This window comes from Drosophila melanogaster, chromosome 2L, assembly GCF_000001215.4.
Source record: "Drosophila melanogaster chromosome 2L".
NCBI classification, from domain to species: Eukaryota; Metazoa; Arthropoda; class Insecta; order Diptera; family Drosophilidae; genus Drosophila; species Drosophila melanogaster.
Window position 1 is genome coordinate 13,098,774 of NT_033779.5, and position 19,556 is coordinate 13,118,329.

General features: G+C 39.7%; 1 protein-coding gene and 1 long non-coding RNA gene across 3 annotated transcripts; both read left to right on the forward strand.

Annotated features, from left to right (window-relative positions):
• The first annotated feature begins 5,945 nt into the window (after positions 1 to 5,945).
• Positions 5,946 to 6,490, forward strand: lncRNA:CR45461 (long non-coding RNA:CR45461). The gene has a single exon (NR_124229.2). It is a non-coding gene; the product is annotated as a long non-coding RNA:CR45461 (long non-coding RNA).
• A 1,543-nt stretch (positions 6,491 to 8,033) lies between these two features.
• On the forward strand, positions 8,034 to 10,695 carry Ttc30 (Tetratricopeptide repeat domain 30). 2 transcript variants are annotated; one of them, NM_001273501.1, is made up of 5 exons: positions 8,034 to 8,171; positions 8,229 to 8,407; positions 8,508 to 9,509; positions 9,643 to 9,853; positions 10,121 to 10,695. In NM_001273501.1, the coding sequence occupies exons 1-5, from the start codon at positions 8,112 to 8,114 to the stop codon at positions 10,634 to 10,636; spliced, it is 1,968 nt and encodes a 655-aa protein (NP_001260430.1). In that variant the 5' UTR covers positions 8,034 to 8,111; the 3' UTR covers positions 10,637 to 10,695. The 2 variants fall into 2 exon arrangements, with proteins under 2 accessions (NP_001260430.1, NP_001097155.2); NM_001103685.3 differs by having other exon boundaries at positions 8,098 to 8,171.
• Positions 10,696 to 19,556: the final 8,861 nt, after the last annotated feature.

Consider the following 19,556-nt stretch of genomic DNA (forward strand, 5'->3'; position numbering starts at 1 on the left):
GAATTTGCTGTGTAATAATGCAATTGGCTTTCAGCTTCCCTGCTTTCGAACACCCCCCCTCCATAGTTTAGACCCAACTTCAATGGTTTGGCAGCCACTTTTTGTTCAGTTTCTGTTGCGAATTTCACTTTTTGCACTCCGCATTTTATACATTTTATTTTCAGCCAGCTCTAGTTTGGCAATTACATGGTGAGCTCTTTTTAAATTAAATTTTTAAAGCTGACAGCAAAGCAAATATTAATGTTGCAAGCATTAAACGTTCGTTGGTCTAGAGAACAGTTGCAATTAAAGTATACAATTTGGTTAAATACGCATTATGTTAATTATTAATTATATATCTATATATATATATCTTAATTATTTATCCATACTCTTGCTTTCCTGGCTTCTAAGAATTATTTTTGCAGCGACAAATGCATTTAGCTGGAATCCAAACAAATCGCAGTGTGCCATGGTGCGTATGAGTAATGTGAAACCTATGCTGGTAAACATTTCTTTAGAACATTTAGCTGGAAATCTAGCACAAACTGAGTCATCCACCTGGGTGGGCATAGAATCTGCGCAGCTTCCAATTACCAACTGAAAAACAAAACACTCTTGGATTAGTCACTCTGAATTTTGTTCTAGGGCTTGGCTTAGCAACGTATACGTAATATCCAGTACAGTGCAGTTCGTGTGAAGCATTTGGCTTGCAATGCAATCTGTGCGCTGCTTTTGGATTTTATAATTTATAATTACAAATGTTCAGCCCTTGGTTGTCCCCCTGTGCCCTGTCGATGCTTTGATTTATTTAGCTTTTTTATTAGTGCATCGGCGAGTTAGACCCGTTTCTGGTCGGCGGCAATTGCAACCTTGAACTTGATATTAGATACGATGGCGCGCGTGAATGAGATTGTGAGAGAAATATTTGTCGACTTCTCACAACCGGTTTTCGCATCGATCCGACGGCCAAGGGCAATGGTATCTCTGGCACATCATTTTCTTCCCGCCCAGTCATCAAAATTTAATTTAAAGATACTTTTGCCCGTCTATATGGGTCGACTTATCTTTTCGGCTTTGCCTTTCTCCACCTTTTTATATTTTTTTGTTTGAGGTTGACTCATATTGGCAAAAGAATGCCAAATATTTCCTAGTTATGTGCGTTTAGCCGAGGCAAACATTCCACCACCTAATCCCCACCCACTCGTCCTGTTTGTGTGTGCAAATATGTAAATCAATTTGGGTCGCCCCTAATGGCAAGGGCCCCAAAAGGAACGGAAGGGCGAAGAGCTGTTCCTGTCAAGTGGTTGGCAGGCTACATAAATTGTGTGACAACCAAGGAAGAACCAAAGCACCACCCCTTGCTCCGCCCAACACCCACTTGTGAATGGTGAATGGGATGGGAAAGTACGGCCTCTGGGGAGCGTCGTCATATGGAAAATTATTTTACAGCCACGCATCGCCATGTCACCGTAAAGTTTAAGTGAAATAATTGCACATTAAAATGCATCAAACAGACAGATGCAGCCAAGTAGATTCAAAAATATGGTACACATTTCTAGGCACTACAGCCCAACGTATATGTGAATACTTTGTAATTTTACTTTTTGCTTAAATCAATTAATTACAATTGCCATAAAAAGTAACTTAGTAGGTTAGTAAGTTTTAAGTGTATATACTTATAGTGGTATGCCACATTTCGAAAGGAAACCAGTAGCTTTCCCTTCTGTAGAGTATTCGCCATCGGAAAATAAAAAGCTATAAAGTATTACTTAAACACTTATATTCAGGCATATAGGAATGATCTATATGTGCATATGGTCGCCGAGACGGCCTACAATAAATTTCATCCAAATTACGTTTTCATGCCGTTGGCGTGCAATTTTCATTTAATTGAGGCTTATTGCGGTCTTTCGGGTGGGTGGTTTTTGCCCGCCTGTTGGCTTTGCCCGATCTCCAGCTGGCCAACGTGACCGACTGTCCATCTGGCTGTCCGGCGGAATGGGGAACTTGCCTTGTCCGGTCGTTGGCGCAACAGATGCGCCCGCATTTCAAAGAACAATACAAAAATTAATCATTAAAGACTTTGACGATGAGTATAATGACGACTACGGCGACGTTGACATCGAGATCTAGCATAAAGAAGCCCTCCTATGCCTACATATACACGGGGCTTGTATCTGTCAGATAATTTTTGCCTTTTCCGTGCATGCGAAAGCGTTGTTTATTAACTTGTATGCTACTTTACTGTTTGATATATAACATTGAGCGTTCTATAATTAAGCAAAAAAAAAAAATAAAGAATCACTCACAATGCAGCTGATTGAGTGACGATGACAGAAAGGTAAAGGGGGGTGCAAGGTGGGCATAGCGCATTGCCATCGTAAAAACCATTCAATGTCACATTTGATGGAAAATGCAGCCCACAGCGCGATCCCACATTTATTTTCCACTTAGAAAACATTTTACACTTGCCCACGTACATTTCCCCTTTTTTGTGCTTTGATTTCCGCATCGAGCTTTTCTTTGTGAATAAGTTGAGTGAACCTAAAAGGCTACATTGCGAAAATATTTCACTTCACTATCGCACGAACTATGACTACAGAAGAATATCTTCTACACACAAATAAATACAAATTCGAATAAAAATTCTCGAAAATAATTCGTAGATTGTGACACACTTTTGCTGGCATGGAAAATGTTTTATGAATATTTCTAAGCGGAGTGAGCACGGCGGGAATGAAAATAAAATAAACAAATTCCATGACAATGACCTTCTATCCCAGCCAGATAAACAGATCTCGCAGTAAGTGAGCAAACATTTCGAGCAAACCAGCCAAATGTTCGAAAATTCACATAAACAGAGAGAAATGATGGTGAGAGTGGCAGAAAGTGTGGAGAATCTAGAGCAAATACAATATATACATATGAGTGTAAACAAATATATGCCTAGAACATTTCGTTTGAACGATAATGAAATAAAAACAAGTTCACTGCACGGAAGTATCAAAGCATTCTGGTTCCGGGGGGGGGGGGGGGGGGTGACAGCGACACAAATCGAAATAGAAATAGCAGAAGAAATTGAAGCAAAACAATAATAATTAAATACTACAGCAGGCACGACAACAACAAATTCCATACGTCATCATTGTGTGGGCACAAATGATTAATTAAACATTCCGCGGGCAAGTGTGTGTCGTCACAAAAAAGGTGGGAAAATTCAACAAAATTTAGCAAACATACATGTGTAGCGAAATGTATTTACATTTAACACATAAAAGCTTATTTGTTCTATTCTAAACTAATTTATTGCTATTGAAGTACAAATATTCATTTTATTACTTAAAAAGTAATACAATAATTGAAGTGCAATGTTCAAATGAAACACTCAAATAGTAACATGTTGAAAACAAGCAATATGCACCTCTTTATATTTTCGTAAAAAATTCTCATAGCCATTAAGTCGAAGACAGCATTCTGATGTATAGTGAGCAATCCTGCGGCCATATTCCACCCACATTCATCCCAAATCGATTTTCAACCCTGTTTTGAACTCCACTGCTGCACTTACAAGCCTTAAATTAATTTGATCAGCTTAAGTTTCATTTTCGGCGGTTTTATTCTGGCCATTTGTGAAACCAGCTGCCCGCACGAGCAGAGTTGCCGAAAAAACATGAGAGGGCCAGTGAGCTTCGGGGCTTGAGATACATTTTATGGACATCATCGTTAAAGTAATCAGCAGTAACAACAAGAATCATCAGACGCACATATACGCCTATATAAAAGGCCAGCGCAGCGAGTGAAATAAAGTTAAAAGACTTTTAACCAAATTCAAGGTCAACTTCGTTTCAATAAATTGCAAACGGAATGGTATGGCCAGATCTGTGGGCAGATCGCAGTCGACCAGATGACAGGGGACTGGCCCGAAGAAGATCTGCGACTTTTGACTGCATGACGCAAATGAGGCAAAAACCTGGCTTACCTGTAACTGAATCTTAGCCCTCCTCCGGCCTCTCAAAGATCACGAAACATACCAATACCAGGCAACGATTTTTCAACCGAAATTTTAGCGTATTAATAAAGACTGTCGAAAAATTAAAGAAAGGCTTTAAAGAAGCACAACAGCAACAAAATTAATGAAACGAAGAAGAACAGCTGGTATAATAAATACCTCTTTGTATTGTTTCCCATTTCAAATCTTCCAGAAACATTCAATGAAGGAAAATATATAAAATGTATTAAAAATTAAACTGAAAGCACAAGTTTTTCATGACAGTACCAAAAGAACATTTTTAGGTAGTAATGGTGTGCTTCGGTTATATAAGGTTGAATTTCTCGGACAAATTAATATGTTAAATTTGTTTAGAATTTTAGACCCTAATATCATAACTAGATTTAATTATGCTCTGTAAAGCCACAACGAGACCAAAAGCATTTTGGGCTAAATGCAGTCTCCACATTTCACTCTGGAAATGAAACCGCAAAATATACAAATATTTCCAGCATTTATTTAGCTCTGCGCTTAATTTGTTTATTTTACCTGTTAACCAATTTATTTCTGATAAATTGTTTATATGTCGTTGGCACACACAAGTCTGGGTCTGGTATCCGTTTCTGCTGCGGCTTTTGTTTACACATTTTAAATGAGCTTCATGTATTTTAAGTTCAATCAACTTTGCACCGCAGCCAAAAAAGCCAAAAGCAGCGACCACAACAATTGATTAATTAATTAATTATTTATTGAACATGCTGCAATCAAAGATGTGTTTTTATTTTGCACATTTTAAGTGAATGCGTTAGTCGAAAGAGCAGAGAGAAATAAGATTAATCGTTGGCATAAAATTATGTTTATGTCTTTTTATTCTAAATTTAGTACGACAAATGGATTAGAAACAATAAATATTAAGGAAAAACTATTAATACTCGTAATAAGGACAGTACTTATGTTAAAAATAGCTAATCAAATATTAATGAGACAAATGCTTGCATCTTATAGCCTAAGATAATACTAAGACTAATAGATCCCTTTCAAATATTAAAGCTACAAATTTAATCTTTCTTAATTTGCATAGAAAATATTTTATATTTTATAAGTGATGTTTTTATTGAATCTTCTCAGACAGAAAGAAGAGAATTAGAACTAACACATGTTATTTTCATATATACACATATGTACATATAAATACGTTTCTCTAAGAAATCTAAACACTTGCATTTCGCACACTTGGTAGAATCTCAACAAAATGCAGCCAGCGAACTGAGATGAATAAAATGAGCGGGAAAAGCTGTATGATTTATCGCATGAGCTCCTCCACAATGCTATCAAATGCCCTTCATGACAGCCCCACACCCCCCACCGAGCTTATGGAACGGAGTATAATTATTATTGGATTTGAAAAGTATAAAAGTTTGCAATCTCCAAAATTATCAATTTTAAAGAGGTTTTAACTAATGAAACAACCATATAATGCTCTTAGTGGGAAGAAGTTCTTAGTGCTTCATTTCCAAATTTATTGAACAGAAACTTTCTATATACAGCATCTAAAATAATACACTATTCAATTAGAAAATCATATTCCCTTTGTTTCCCTCCAAAGCAGGAAATGCTCGCGATTTGATTCTTTTCACTATTTCCTCTTCGGTTTCTCTGTGTGGTTTCTCATTGTCAGTTCTCTGGGGCCAAGTTTTTTTTTATGGCTGCGGGACAGGAAAAGATTGTGCCACAAGGTCAGCTGAAGTAAACCCCATTTTTGTTTTTTGTTGCTTTTTTTCTCGCCACTAATTTACAACTGAGATGATGCGCAGAGATGCTAGCTAACGATAATGATTTTCTAGGTTTTCTTAGACAGTCTCATGCAAATGTCTAGAAAATCGTGAAGAAAAATATTGAGTGGGTAGTTAAAAAGAATTTATGACTCAAGAATTGGTGTGAACTTAATATTTGCGAAGAGTGTAGAATATTGTTTCGATTATATAAGCAAGAGTTCTTCAAACAACTGTTTCTGATCACCCCTCCTTAGTATTCAATGATCTTTTCGAGTCTAAGTACCTAGCCAGTAATTTCACCCTTGACTCGATGACTTAACTAAACCCTTGACTCCACCGTCTGGCCATAAAATAAAAACCACTTCCAAAGTGCAGCAGCAGCAGCAGCCGCAGCACAAGCAGTTGAAACAAGACTTTAGGACCGAGCAAGTGTTAATTTGTGGCCACATCAACCCGAGCTCTTGTTGAACCCGGCAACCCTGAAAACAGCCCTCCGGCAAGTGCAGCTTAATAAAAAAAAAAAAGCAGCAGCAAAAAATTAAGAGATTAATACGAGACAAGCAAATGCAAAATTTCAGCCATAAACAAGTCGGGAGAGCTCGGCACAAGACAGGGAATGCGATAAAACCAGCATGAAAGTAATGTTAAATTCGGAAGTCGAGGCGGGAAATACACTCGAAAAATCATGGCAAATTTCTTAATAAAAACATTCAATTGGAAACAGGAAAAATAACTTAATACAGATAATATTTAAAGCTATATGAGTGAAATCATATACTATATTTACTTTTGGTCGCATTTAATTTGGATTATGTATATTATTTATGCCAGTAAAAAACATATCTACTTTTGGTATTGGTTTTGGAATTATCTAACCGTCAGCTTACTACATCAGCTACATGTTATCATAAATTTTATTTCAAAAACGTGTCGCATTTTAATTTTCTGAACATAAAGGAAAATTATAGCACCCAATACGAAAGAAAACGATACTCAAAATGATATTTCATCTGACATTATCTAAATGCCTCGCCTCGTGTTCTTGCCGGTGTCTTGGTGGCAATTAGGCCTGCAATAATTCAACAAAACAGAAAACAAAACTTGAACTTCAGCCCGCTGAGCGGCACCTTTGGAGCGAGTGCTTGTGTGATATCTGGTAATTGCCAGCATCAATTGCATTACTCATGCGCCGCGTTGTCGCTGTGGCTAACTGCGGTTAGCCTTAGGCCCGGGATCGAGAAAAACTAATGCGCGACGGGTGACATTGTAAGAAAATGCAGTTGCACTTGATGCTGCCAACTAAAGATGCGAGTAGCGATGAGATGACATGAGAGGAAAACGTTTAGCTGGCATCCAAATGTATTTGTTATATCGCTGCCAAGATTTCCAGTTCACCATGAAACGGGACGCAGCTGGCACCAGAGTCTCATGGTCGCGTTTTTGAACCATTTTCGCCAAGAGCTGGAGCACGAGAGCGGGCCAAAACCCGTTGTGCAACATTTGGTGGCCGCCGTCGCATTTGGCCAGACGGATGACGGCAAAGCAACCTTGACCCGGTTCTACTTCTAGAACCTGGTCACCACATAACCTCCATTCGCGCTTGACTACTGGCCTTTTCCATGCTCCCAGTTGGCTCGGCTATCAGACAGACACAGAACCTAATTAGCATTTCCGCACGTTCGCTGTCGTAGTTGTAGTTGTGAGTGTGGGATTTCCATAGGCGAAGGATACTGTTGCTCCTTGGGAAACCTAATTAAAAGTGCTCCTTGAACTCGCCGCCTGAAAGGCTTCAGCACGGATTAATGCCTCCGGTTGGCAGCATCCAGTTAACACTTTAAGTCTTCCATCAGCAAGTCAAGGAGAGGGCGTAAGCTGGCGAAGGAGCTTGCCATCAAGATGCTAAAGTTTTCAATTAGAACATTTTCTCATTTACATTTCAAATGGATTTGTTGCGCCACTTGCGCCCGTTTGGCTCAATCTTAATTGGTTTTTATGGCAGAGTTTTGGCTAAGCGATGGATATTGCTTGAATTTCTGGGTGTTATTTTATGTGGTTCCTTAAACATGTCGAAGTTTAAGACTCGTAACTAATATATAAATATATATACAAGATGAAATCATCAAAAAATATAATTATAATATATATATAATTAATTATAATTAACTCAACTCAACTGTTAACTGTCTGTGCCAACCACCCTTATTTCCATGCCGAACAACCAACTGTTGCCGGTTGACCAAAGAAAAAAACGTTGCCATGATACTTGACGGAAAACAAATAAGGGTCGCCATGGAAACACCGACAAGCGACCATAACAAAGGGCTTTCAAGTGTATTTTTCATTCACCAACGGACCGCTCAGCGAAAATGTTGCATCAGGGAATTATCCTGCGTGAGGGGCATGTGACGAGGACAATATATAATCTGGTAAACCGTAACATAATTATAATTAAAATATAAACACTGAAGGACGCGGTGCTTCAGATCAAGGACAAGCGCTACGAGGATGTGATCGAGTGCATAACCAGTTTTGGTGAGGCGGCCAACACGAGGGCGGGTCTATCCACCCTGGGACATTGTTACTACCACGCCCAGAAATACGAGGAGGCGGCCACCTGCTACGAGCAATTGTGCCAACTGGCGCCCAAGGAAGCCAAGTACAGGTGAAACACAGTTCAAGTTGGTCCATCTAACAGTGTAGTTAATGAAAGGTGGACTGGGTCTACGCATATCAGTTACTAAAGCAAATGCCATTCCTTTTAGATTCTACTATGCCCAGTCACTTTATCAGGCTGGCATCTTTGCTGATGCTCTGCGGGTGCTCAAGCAAATGGGTGACCAGGAGGATGAGCTCCGGGAGCAGTGTTTGCAGCTGCAGAGTGCGATCCTCTACTCCAGCGAAGATTTCGCGGGAGCACAGAGCCTGCTGAATCAGCGGGCGGGAGGCACTGCAGATACCCTCAACGATGAGGGATGCTTGCTGTTCCAGGCTGATCAGCACGAGGCGGCAGTGCAGCGATTTCAGGCGGCGCTTCAAGTGGGTGGCTTTAACCCATTAGTGGCCTACAATGTGGCGCTGGCACATTTTCAAAAGAAACAGCGAGCCCAGGCATTGGATTACACATCCGAGATTGTAGAGCGAGGAATGCGCAATCATCCAGAGCTTGGAATAGGCGCCCAGATGGATATTCCCGATGGCGGTGCCAGGAGCGTGGGCAATCCCATCACCATGGCCATTTCGGGCATAACTCAGGCACTTAATCTCAAGGCAGCCATTGAATTTCAAGATGGCAATGAGGAAGCAGCCAGGGACGCCCTCCTGGACCTTCCTCCACGAGCCGAAAGCGAACTAGATCCGGTCACATTGCACAACATGGCCTTAACCGATGTCGAAGGTCCTGTGGCGGGTCTGAGGAAGCTGGCGTTTCTCCTGGAACTGGGTGCACCCTCCTGCCCCAAGGAGACGTTCGCCAACATTCTGCTCATCTGCTGCAAGAACGAACTTTACGAAACTGCTGCGGATATCCTGGCGGAGCACACGGACCTCACCTACAAGTATCTTTCGCAATATCTCTATGAGTTATTGGACTCCCTAATAACCGCACAAACAAGTGCCGAGTTGGCCGAGAAGAAACTAGGTACTCTGGCCTCCAGTCTTGCTGGTAAACTGCGCAGCTTGGCCGCAAAAGTGCAGGAGGTCAGGGCCACCAATGAGCAACAGGCACTCAGGGATGCCCTCAAGGACTACGAACAGGCACTGGAACTGTGAGTTAACCTTAACGTGATATTTATTTTCTAGAATTTATTTACATTTCATTAAGTATGGGTCGCGTCTGGATTTGTGTTTATCAAATGCAACAGTATTTAATTTTATAATATTACGCTTTTTCAAACAAAGTTACTTGCCTGTGGTGATGGCTCGAGCCTGGATCTCTTGGCGGGATGATGACTTCGTCGGAGCTGAAAGGGAATTCCATGCCAGTGCCGAGTTCTGTTCGGAGAACTCCATTTGGCGATTGAATGCAGGACATGTGCTCTTCATGCAGGGCGACAAATACAACGAAGCGGCTGCGTTTTATGAACCCATCGTGCGCCAGCATTCGGATGATGTGAGATTGAAACATTTAAGCTATTCACACAGATATTTACTTTTTGAATGCCCGGTACTCAAAGTGAATAAGGGAGTTATACCAATAGCTAAGAGGTGTTTGAAATATGGCAATATCTTAGTAAGGGAAATATTTATAAAATCCATAAATCTTAGTAGAGAGCAGAATCCCTCTCACAAAAGTACCGGGTATCTAACAGTCGGTACAGCCGACTTTATCATATCAGGTGGCACCCAATTTTAATCTACCATCCCCCGTTTCAACCAGATCATGTCCGTTTCTGCAGCGGTGCTGGCCAACCTGTGCGTCTCCTACATCATGACATTCCAGAACGAGGAGGCCGAGGAGCTGATGCGTAAAGTGGAAAAGGCCGAGGAGATGAAGGGCAATCTGGGCAAGCAATACCACCACCTGTGCATTGTCAATCTGGTGGTGGGCACACTGTACTGCGCCAAATCCAACTATGAGTTCGGCCTATCCCGCATCGCCCATGCCCTGGAGAGTGGGTCTGGGAACCGGCTGTATGCCGACACCTGGCTGCATGTGAAGCACTGTATCCTGGGGCTTCTCACCGGCATGGCCAAGCAGAACATTATCCTGCCCTATGCCACCGTGCAGGAGGTCCTCAACTTTCTGCGCTTTTGCGAGTCCTACGGCCTCTTTACGCCGGCCAACATTTTTTCGGCCACCGAACAAGTGCCGGAGGAGCCACTTACCATTGGCCTGGAGGCCAGGAAGTTGAGGCTCCTATTGATTAAGCTGAGCGAATACGATAACTTTTAGATTCGGCTTTAACTGTTTAACAAATGTATAAGAAATAAACATCAAATAAAATTAAGAAGAAGTTTTGATATATGTCATATCCTTTAATTGCACTTTCCTGCACCTTCTTTAAAGAACTTAATTTAATTGTGATAAGACAAATATGAAATTTCAGAAAAAACCTTATCGATTAATTTGTCTTTGCTCTGTGACAGCTGGTAATGCCACAAAGGACTCTGGCCGAAGTGAATAGGCAAAACAAGGTGGGTAATAAATATAAATTACAAAAAAAAAAGACGATGAAGAGAAATCTGTCATAAATCACATTAATGGCAGACTTTCATCAGGCAGGTAAGCACAACCAGGAAGTGGATTGTATGCCAATCTATTGACAAAGAACCCGGGCAGCACGTGCTAACCGGGGTGAACTGCCTTCCCATTTATCAGCTTTTTCCCAACCCCATAAGCGTTCTGCTCGGCGAGCACGTGAGCACTCACGCGTTCGATTTGACAACGTGTTTATGTCGCAGCTCAATTCCGTATTGACAGCCTCATCGACATCATCATCATCATACTCATCCCCATCAATGACACAAAAAATTCGAGCAAGAGCACCCGACTACAAAATACTTGGTAGGGACCTTGCAGAAATCAAATTGCTTACCTAAAGCCGATTTATCAACGGCCAGTACCATTAAACTTAACTTGAGAAAAACAGAAATCAATAGAAAAATCTTTTTGAAACATGATTGAATTGTAAATATAATATTCAATCCCATATCATCATGAATAATTTATTTATACATATAAATAATATTATTAGAAAGTGGCTATATATTTATTTGAATCTAAGTCAAATCTTTATTACAAGTTTCCTACACAAAATGCTTGTTTTGGTGCTTCACCAGTTCTATTAAGTACTTTCTTTGCTCATACTTTTTGAACTCCATACACTCTGCTCCCAATGAGGTATAAAAATGGCGACAAAAAATCGCTAACAAGCACTTTAAGCTGCTTCTGGGTGCTGTGGCATGCCCATGCCCACTCCGTCATCATCCCCATTCGCATCACCATTCGCATCCCCATCACCATCAGCATTGATGTTGTCATTATACCCATCGACATCCTCCTTGTCATTACGCGACGCATACGAAAAAAGAGGAGGAACATATAGAACATGGAAACACTTGTCATTAACACAAACAGACTGTGCGACTCGCCCTCACGAAAACATGAGGATGTTGAATGGCGCCTGCATCGGTCTCTAAGTGAATATAGCAACACCTTTTACGCTGGAATTTCGTAATACCCTGACGGAAAGTGGAGAATTTAGATCTTAGATTGGGTGGTAATGCATAAAATAGGCTATATAATTTTAAATATGACGGAAAAACCAATAGAAATCACTTCTTACATTGCTGATCTTTATAAAGAATTTTATAGATATTAATCTATTTAGAATAGATCTTATTCGGCTTAACAAAACCATTGTGTTAAATATCGGAAGATTTATAAAGATTGCGGAGATGCAAAGATTTATGAGATAGAATAGAACAATTTTTGGTATTCTATTTAATTAAATAAAGTTCATATTAAAAACTGTTATTACAATATTTGCCTTTCGCATTTCTTTGACATTTTGATAACGATAGTATTTCTTAAATGAAATTGAATTCCCGAAGAGTACACGAAACTTAGGTAAACTTTTTTTAGCTCTCTTACATTTTTTTTGTGACGCCGTCAAGAGTTTCCCGTTTTGCTTTACTTTATCATGTCTGCTTGTTAGCCGCCTTTTGTTGTAGCCTCCTGTCTCCTGCCTCCTGATCCGTGCGTCCTTAATCCTCCTCCTGTTTCTGCCCAATTCCATTTCAGTCTGTCTCCAGTAAATTGTGCATTTCAACAGCCTTAACACTCTGTTGCCCCCGATTTCCCACTTAACCCATCAAGCGATGTGTCGATTGTTAATATGAATGCCTTTCAAGACATTTGACTCTCGAGGGCCAAGCAAAGTTAACTTTTGGCAACTTTAAGCAAATTGTGCCTGCCACTCACTTAAACAGATTTTCCAGGCCATTTAAAGCAGCAAACACGGAGTCCCACAAGCACATAAATATGCATTTTTCTAAATGTCCTGGCAAACAGCTTCAATGCAGTCACCAACTCGGCTGTCTGATCCTGTCACTGCCATTGTGTTGCGTAAAAAATTTAAAACCAAACGCCGATAGCCGATATTAGCATACCCTTAAAATATGAAATTAATAAATAAAAGATAAAAAGGAAATATCTTAGAAAAAGATATACAAATTCTTATAAATTTCTTTCTATACTTAATATTTCTAGATGAAAGTTGATCTGCGTGAGAAGTACATTTTAAATTTAAGTCCCGCTAATAATATATATGTATATGTGAATAAATATATTATGACTAGCTGAAGTCCAAAGTTTTAAATACCTCCAAAAAGGGTATAAATCCATTTTATAAACCGCATTCAAGTCAAAAATCAATAAGGCTTTATGGCTGCTCCTGTTGTGATTCTTGTTGTTTTTGTTGACCGTCGGCATTTGGCGGGGCAATTGTTGCATGCCAATGTGTGAGTGTGTGCGTTTGTGACCGGTTAACTGTAAACGAGGAAATAACTCAGGCGGCAGTTGAAAATCCAAACAATATGAAATGGGAAAAAATGGCAAAATGGAGGAACGTTGGCATTTTCAAGAGGAAATCAAATATTTTGCTTATCCGGTTTCTGCCAAGCGGATGAAAGAAATATAGTCCAACCGCAAAATATTTAAGCTCGATTATTTCATTCAAATGCTGTTTAAAAAAACCTCTAAGCAGTATAATGTTTAATAAAACACAAGCAGGTGTTTATCTAATGGTATAAGTACAGCATTCATTGCAAATTGTGCTGTGAAATATCTAATAAAAATCCTAAACCTTCACTTTCTTTTATTAAACCTTTCAGGCCATCCTTTCTGTTCTGCCGACAAATTCACACAGAATTTTTACCCGCGGCTGTCAAGAACTACCGAGCACAATAAATCAAGCTTTGATTGCTTTTATCGACAGAATAGCAACAGAAACTCAGACAGAAGCGAATAGAAATAGTAAATCACTTTTCTCTACGGTCAAAGCAACAAATAACACTTTTGAAATGGCACGAGCACTTCCACACACACACAGATACATATGGCAATGAAAAATTGTTGGAAATTCGGCTGAATTGAAAGTGGAAATTGTCAAGGCGTGTTTGGGGTTCCTACTAAAATGTTGTTACATCCATTACGTATACGCAGAGTAGACAAAAGCGAAAGAGAATCAAAAGGGGCGAGTCGAATGGCGAAATCAAATATCAAATAATTGCTGGCCATCTTGAATGGATGCCAAAAGAGCTGAGTTGGCCATTTATTCGTATTTACACAACGGCAATAAAAAGTGTCGTCTAGGAATTAAACTTCAAACACTATTAATGATTCAGCACCACGGTCCTGGCCATGAAATGCAATCTGGAAACCATTTATTTTAGTTAATTTTGAAACTTTTCAGACCAACATTTTGTCATTGGGGTTCTCATTAATCAACGGCTTTGCCAGAGGCTAAGAAGGGTCAACATTGACATGTATTTTTCACTCATGATTGATGCAACAATGTCATTCAAGGATTGTTGGCCGTCTTCAATCGGTGGAAGAAGCAAATTTCTGCTTCAACACGTTTCGCATAGAAAATGTCCAGACAGCTAAAACCCTGAAAGTTTCTCTGGGGAGTATTAAAATTTTCTGCGCCATTTGCCCGAACTGCTGTGCTCCCAGGACAATGAGGATATGGAGTTGGGGCAGAGGTCTTAGCAGCGGCCAATAACCTTAACAGTACATTGGTCCCAGTTGTAACATGGCCTGTTAAGCGTGTAAGAGTATCAGGGTAGTTTTCTTTTAAGAGAACTGTTAAGGAAGATTTTGTCCTTAAGATAAAAAGAAATTTAAAAGTATTCATTGAATTTAGGCTTAACATATAGTGAATTAATTTATTTTCTGTGGCTGCCCAAAAAAGATAATTTTAGTTTTTTACACAGATTTTGTATTATTTGCAAGTATTAGCTTCGGAATGATACTAGACTAAAATCTAAAAATAGACCTTATCATCTCATTATCATTACCTACTTTATAAAAATAGAGCCAGCGCATATCAACCAATTTAATCAGCACGCTGGCTGCACATGAAATCGCCGACATCTAGACTTTAGAAAAATATAAAAAAAATAAAGGAATACAATCACAACAGCACAGACATTCCTAACATTCCGTAAGCATAACATTATCTGCTAACTTAAAAGAGCCAACAACAATTGCAGCGAAAGAGAGGTGTCTACCAAAGAGAGTATCTCTGAGTTTCTCTTGAACTTGAAATCAAAATCATTTCGCATCCTCAACTTCTCTTAGTTTTTTTTAACATTTTCAGATTAGCTCTAGAAACGCAGATTAAGCTAACTAAGTAAAGTAAGCTTACGCATCGGGAAAGACAAACTACGTTCTTTAATCAACACGAAATTGATAAGAATTGAATCGAAAAACCTTGAAGCTACCTAAACAAAATTGGCTCGACCCAAAAGTCACAAACAATTTGAGTTTCCAAGGGGGAAACTCTAGTAAGTGAGGCAGTCAGCTTCAAGGCAAATTTTTCACAATGCGACGAAATAAAAATAAAAGACCCAACAAATTGTGCATGAAATGCTTCACAAGCGAAGGCCCAAGAACTGGACGCTGCCATATATACATATACATACATACATACATAAGTATATACAGTATCCCCGAGTCATTTGAAATTTGCACAAATGAAAATTGTGGCAGTAAATTGAATTACCCAAAACAGCAGCAGCAACAACACTGACTATCGCAGTGGAAACAAAACAATAAAAGCGTCGGAAAAGGAATAAAAGTTGAAAGGACGAAACGGGCCTCCTGACTCCTTTCCCATTGTAACCACCAGCTTTTTTTTATCCACCAACCAACCCACCAACTCCATTCTAATATAAATAACAGCAGTGGAGAAAAAGGAGAAGATGGATTTGGTGATATTTTTCGACTGAAAGATACCTGCTATTACATGACGTAATAGAAAAAGAAGGAAATACTTCTATGATTCTTAAAGCCCAGAATAATAAATACAAATATAACATTTTTAAAAGTTAGAAATATCTTTAAAATTCAAGTATTGCGATAATTTTGATAGAGCTTTTTAGTCCTGAGTAGAAAACATTGTTTTACTTTTTTGTTTTTCCAGTGAAAATATATTTTTTATGCAATCTCTTAGAAAAGAATAGACATGCTCTTCCGTGATGAATACGGGGTAAAAATAACAAAAATAAGTGGTGGCCACTGACTGCAAAGTCAAATGAAAATCCCCGCGTGGCTGTCTACCCGCCACCCAGGCAGGAGTTGCCCCACGATGTTGTCACATTAGCCACGCCACGCTGTGCGACCTTAATGAGCATCCCAGACATATGCCATGGGGTACGGACCAGGAGTCTTGAGCCTTGGGCCCTGACCAGGGGGCGTGGCTCGGGGAGCGGCGGTCAGAGGTCGCGGGCCATGTCCCGGATGCTTTTATCGCAGTCCGAATCTCTATACTTCCGGGCAACGTAAATTGGTATGTTTAGGTTGCCCTTGAATTGCCGCATTGCGAGTGGGAGGGATTGGGTAGCTGGATACTACGGTCGTATACGAAAAAGGACACCCCTCGCCATATGTAAATGTCTTCATTGTTGTTCATCCAACACTGACACTGACAGTTGCCTTAAGGAGGGATTGGTCTGCTGCGAAAGAAATAAGTAACATATGGTGGGGATATTGAAGGACCTCGCCTAGTGAGGGAAAGATGAAAATAAGAAAGCTGTCAACTGTGCAATCTAATTTTAATTTTACTTTCATAATCACTTAGAAATAGATTTTAAAATTCCTGTTATTGCATATGCATATTCAATTGTACTACTGTTTATTAATTGAGTACATTTACAACATTTTTCAGCCATTTAATCCAATACATAACGCCTCTGATCCATACGTGAGTTTTAACCAAACATAGAAAACCGCAATCTACGCCACTTTGGTCAGTAATCACCGTCGCGATTATCATTGGCATAATCATCGACGTTTCAAACATTTTGCGGCTCTCGAAGGCCCTAGATTGAAAATCATTTCGAAATGGCATCGACCAGAAATTCGGTGCTGGCACACTTCCCATTTTGCAGCGGTACCACATTTGCCCACAAACACCCACCGTTTCCGTTCCCCCGAATATCCACAAATCTACGCGAGTTTTCCTCCGCACTTGTTGATGTTAATGCACATTACGTATACGCACGCTGGACGTTTTTATTTCTCTCTTTTCTCGCTGCATTTCGCATTTTGCATTTTGCGATATGCAGTTCGCCGTCTGCCGCATAATTCTTATTTTAATGCTGCACTTTAGGCACATGCCAAAAATGAGATGCTTTTTGGACGAGGGCGTTTGTGTAAATGAGGGGAAAAAAATCCAAAAACCTCCAGACAGAATAAAGAAGAACTCTGCTTGTGCCACATTTCAGTGCAACGCTGATTTTCGGTTTCTCGTTTCAGCTGCGAGTTGCAAGACAAGAAGTTGTCTAAACAACTGCAGATGCATGTATGAGCATGGCGAGTGTTCCACGAATACTGCTGACGTCAGCCGTGCCTGCCACACGAGTCTTGTGGGAACAATTCGACGGAGAAGAAGAAGATCTTGGCCATCCATCCAGCCAACTGAAAGTGTAAGAACTTTTTGATTATCCTCTGCTAAGCAAAAATTATTTCGTGAAATCATTCCAAATTTAATAATTAATATAGTTTCACTTTGAGAAATGAAAATGAGGTAACTATTTTGTAATCCAAAGTGTAACTTTTGATTAACTCATCTTAAATTCCTTCCTCTCATTGGAATAATTTTTTGCGTACAAATTAGTAATGAGATACTCATACTGCATATGCAATACTTTTTAAATGAATCTCTTTTGCCAAAATAAATTTAACATAGTGTCAGTCATTTTATAAATTTAATGATTGTAATGCTCTTAAACATATTATGCAAATGGATTTAATTAAAAGTGAATGCTTTTTAAACTTCATTTTCACTCTTTACTAAACATTTGGTCAATTTGCATAGAAAGCTGATATCAGCGAGTTAAATCTTTTTTACTATACTATAGCTGCATAATCAAAGCCTTTTTCTATACGCATTCCTCTTTTATTTTTCTTTAGCCCGAATTTTTCTAAAGTTTTTAAAATAACATGCCTGTCCTGGTGAAAATTTTGTGCGTTGTTCGGTTCGCTTCTGTTTGCTGCAGTTTTGCTCGATTTGCGGCAAATTAAGTTGGCCTGGCCAGCAGACCATGCCCACCCATCGGAGCACACCCACCACCCAAACACCAAACACCACCCACCTACCCCCACTGCCTTTTGGGTGGTGCATTGTTCACGACGTCGTCTGGTTTCGGTTTTCGGCTTTGGATTGGGGGTCTGGGGTCTGGCTGCTGCCCAAAAATGCAATAAAATTAAATGTTTTTGTGTAAAAACTTTATGACTTTGTGTTTATGTTCGCAACACGCTCAACTCTCGCAGCAAGTTTTCTGCGTTGTTTTTTGGACTTTTGGTCGGACGCCTGGCCTGCTTTAGTTTCTGTGGCTGATTGGCAATTGTTTTTGCTCCGGCTCCGGCCGACATGCTCCTCTTCTTGGCGATTTTCGTGGTGGCGCACTGTTGGTGTTGGAGCTGACGCCTCGCATGTGTTGACAGTAATTAATTTAACTGGCATAAATAAAATTTATATGAGCAACACATTTTGGGGCACTTTGACAGACGCCGAATGTCATATTTTTTCAAGAAATTAAGCTTCAGCAAACTGATTCAGCCAATAGGCTTAAATAATATACTACATTCAGCTAAATATATTAATTTTGAAATAAGAAGCAAGACAGCAATTAAAACAACACATAAAATATTGTCAGTGGTTTATATTAAATTCAATTATGTTACTACTTTTTCCTCTGTAGATATCGTGCATACAGTAAGCCTTATTTTTTTACAGTCTTAAATGTATTTAGACCATAGCTTTTCCTTTATACCTCCACTCGTAATATAATCTTCATAATTTTTAATCCGTATCGCCATCATCTGCCGGACTTATCTCGTCATCAAATTAGCACGCTCGATCCCAATAAGAGGACCCATCCATAACTTAAGTAATTCCAGACTCCCCACCAATTATGGTTTCACTTTTCGCCCTTCGCCGAAGTTTTCTCTTCTGCAGCAGCCGCTGTTCTTTTCGCGGTGCTCTTTGCTGGATGGCTGGCGAGGTGAAATCATCGAGTGGCAGGCACGTTCGCCCTTCAATTGGGGGGCGTGCGAAATGCATCATAAAAATCAAATATGAAATATAATTTTTAACAGCTCACGCTTTTTGACAACATCATTGAGGAGCTGCTCGAGGTGTGTCCAACTAAATGCTTATTAATTATGAGTCTGCAGGCTGGCATACCATAAACAGACGGCCAAGTTCGGCAAAAGTAATTAACTTAATTATCGCTGTAAAAAGAAAACTTTTTTCGCCCAACTGTCGTAAAATAAAAGTTACAGTTGCAGAGGAGTGAAAAACCGAAAAACGAGTCATAAACAAATTAAGCTGCAACCTCCAGTAATATTGAACATTTTATCTGGCAAAACAACACGATACTTGTAATTATGAAAAAATGCCAGGGGACAAGGCAAAAATAGCCATCCTTTCAAACTGTATTAACCACTGCAATGCACAACATCAAGTTAAATATTCAAATACCGTTTGACCTCCTGGACCAGGGTATATATTCATATCCACCCATATTGTCATGTGGAAAAACTATTTAAATAGCATCACTCGGACGGGGGAAAAGTGGGT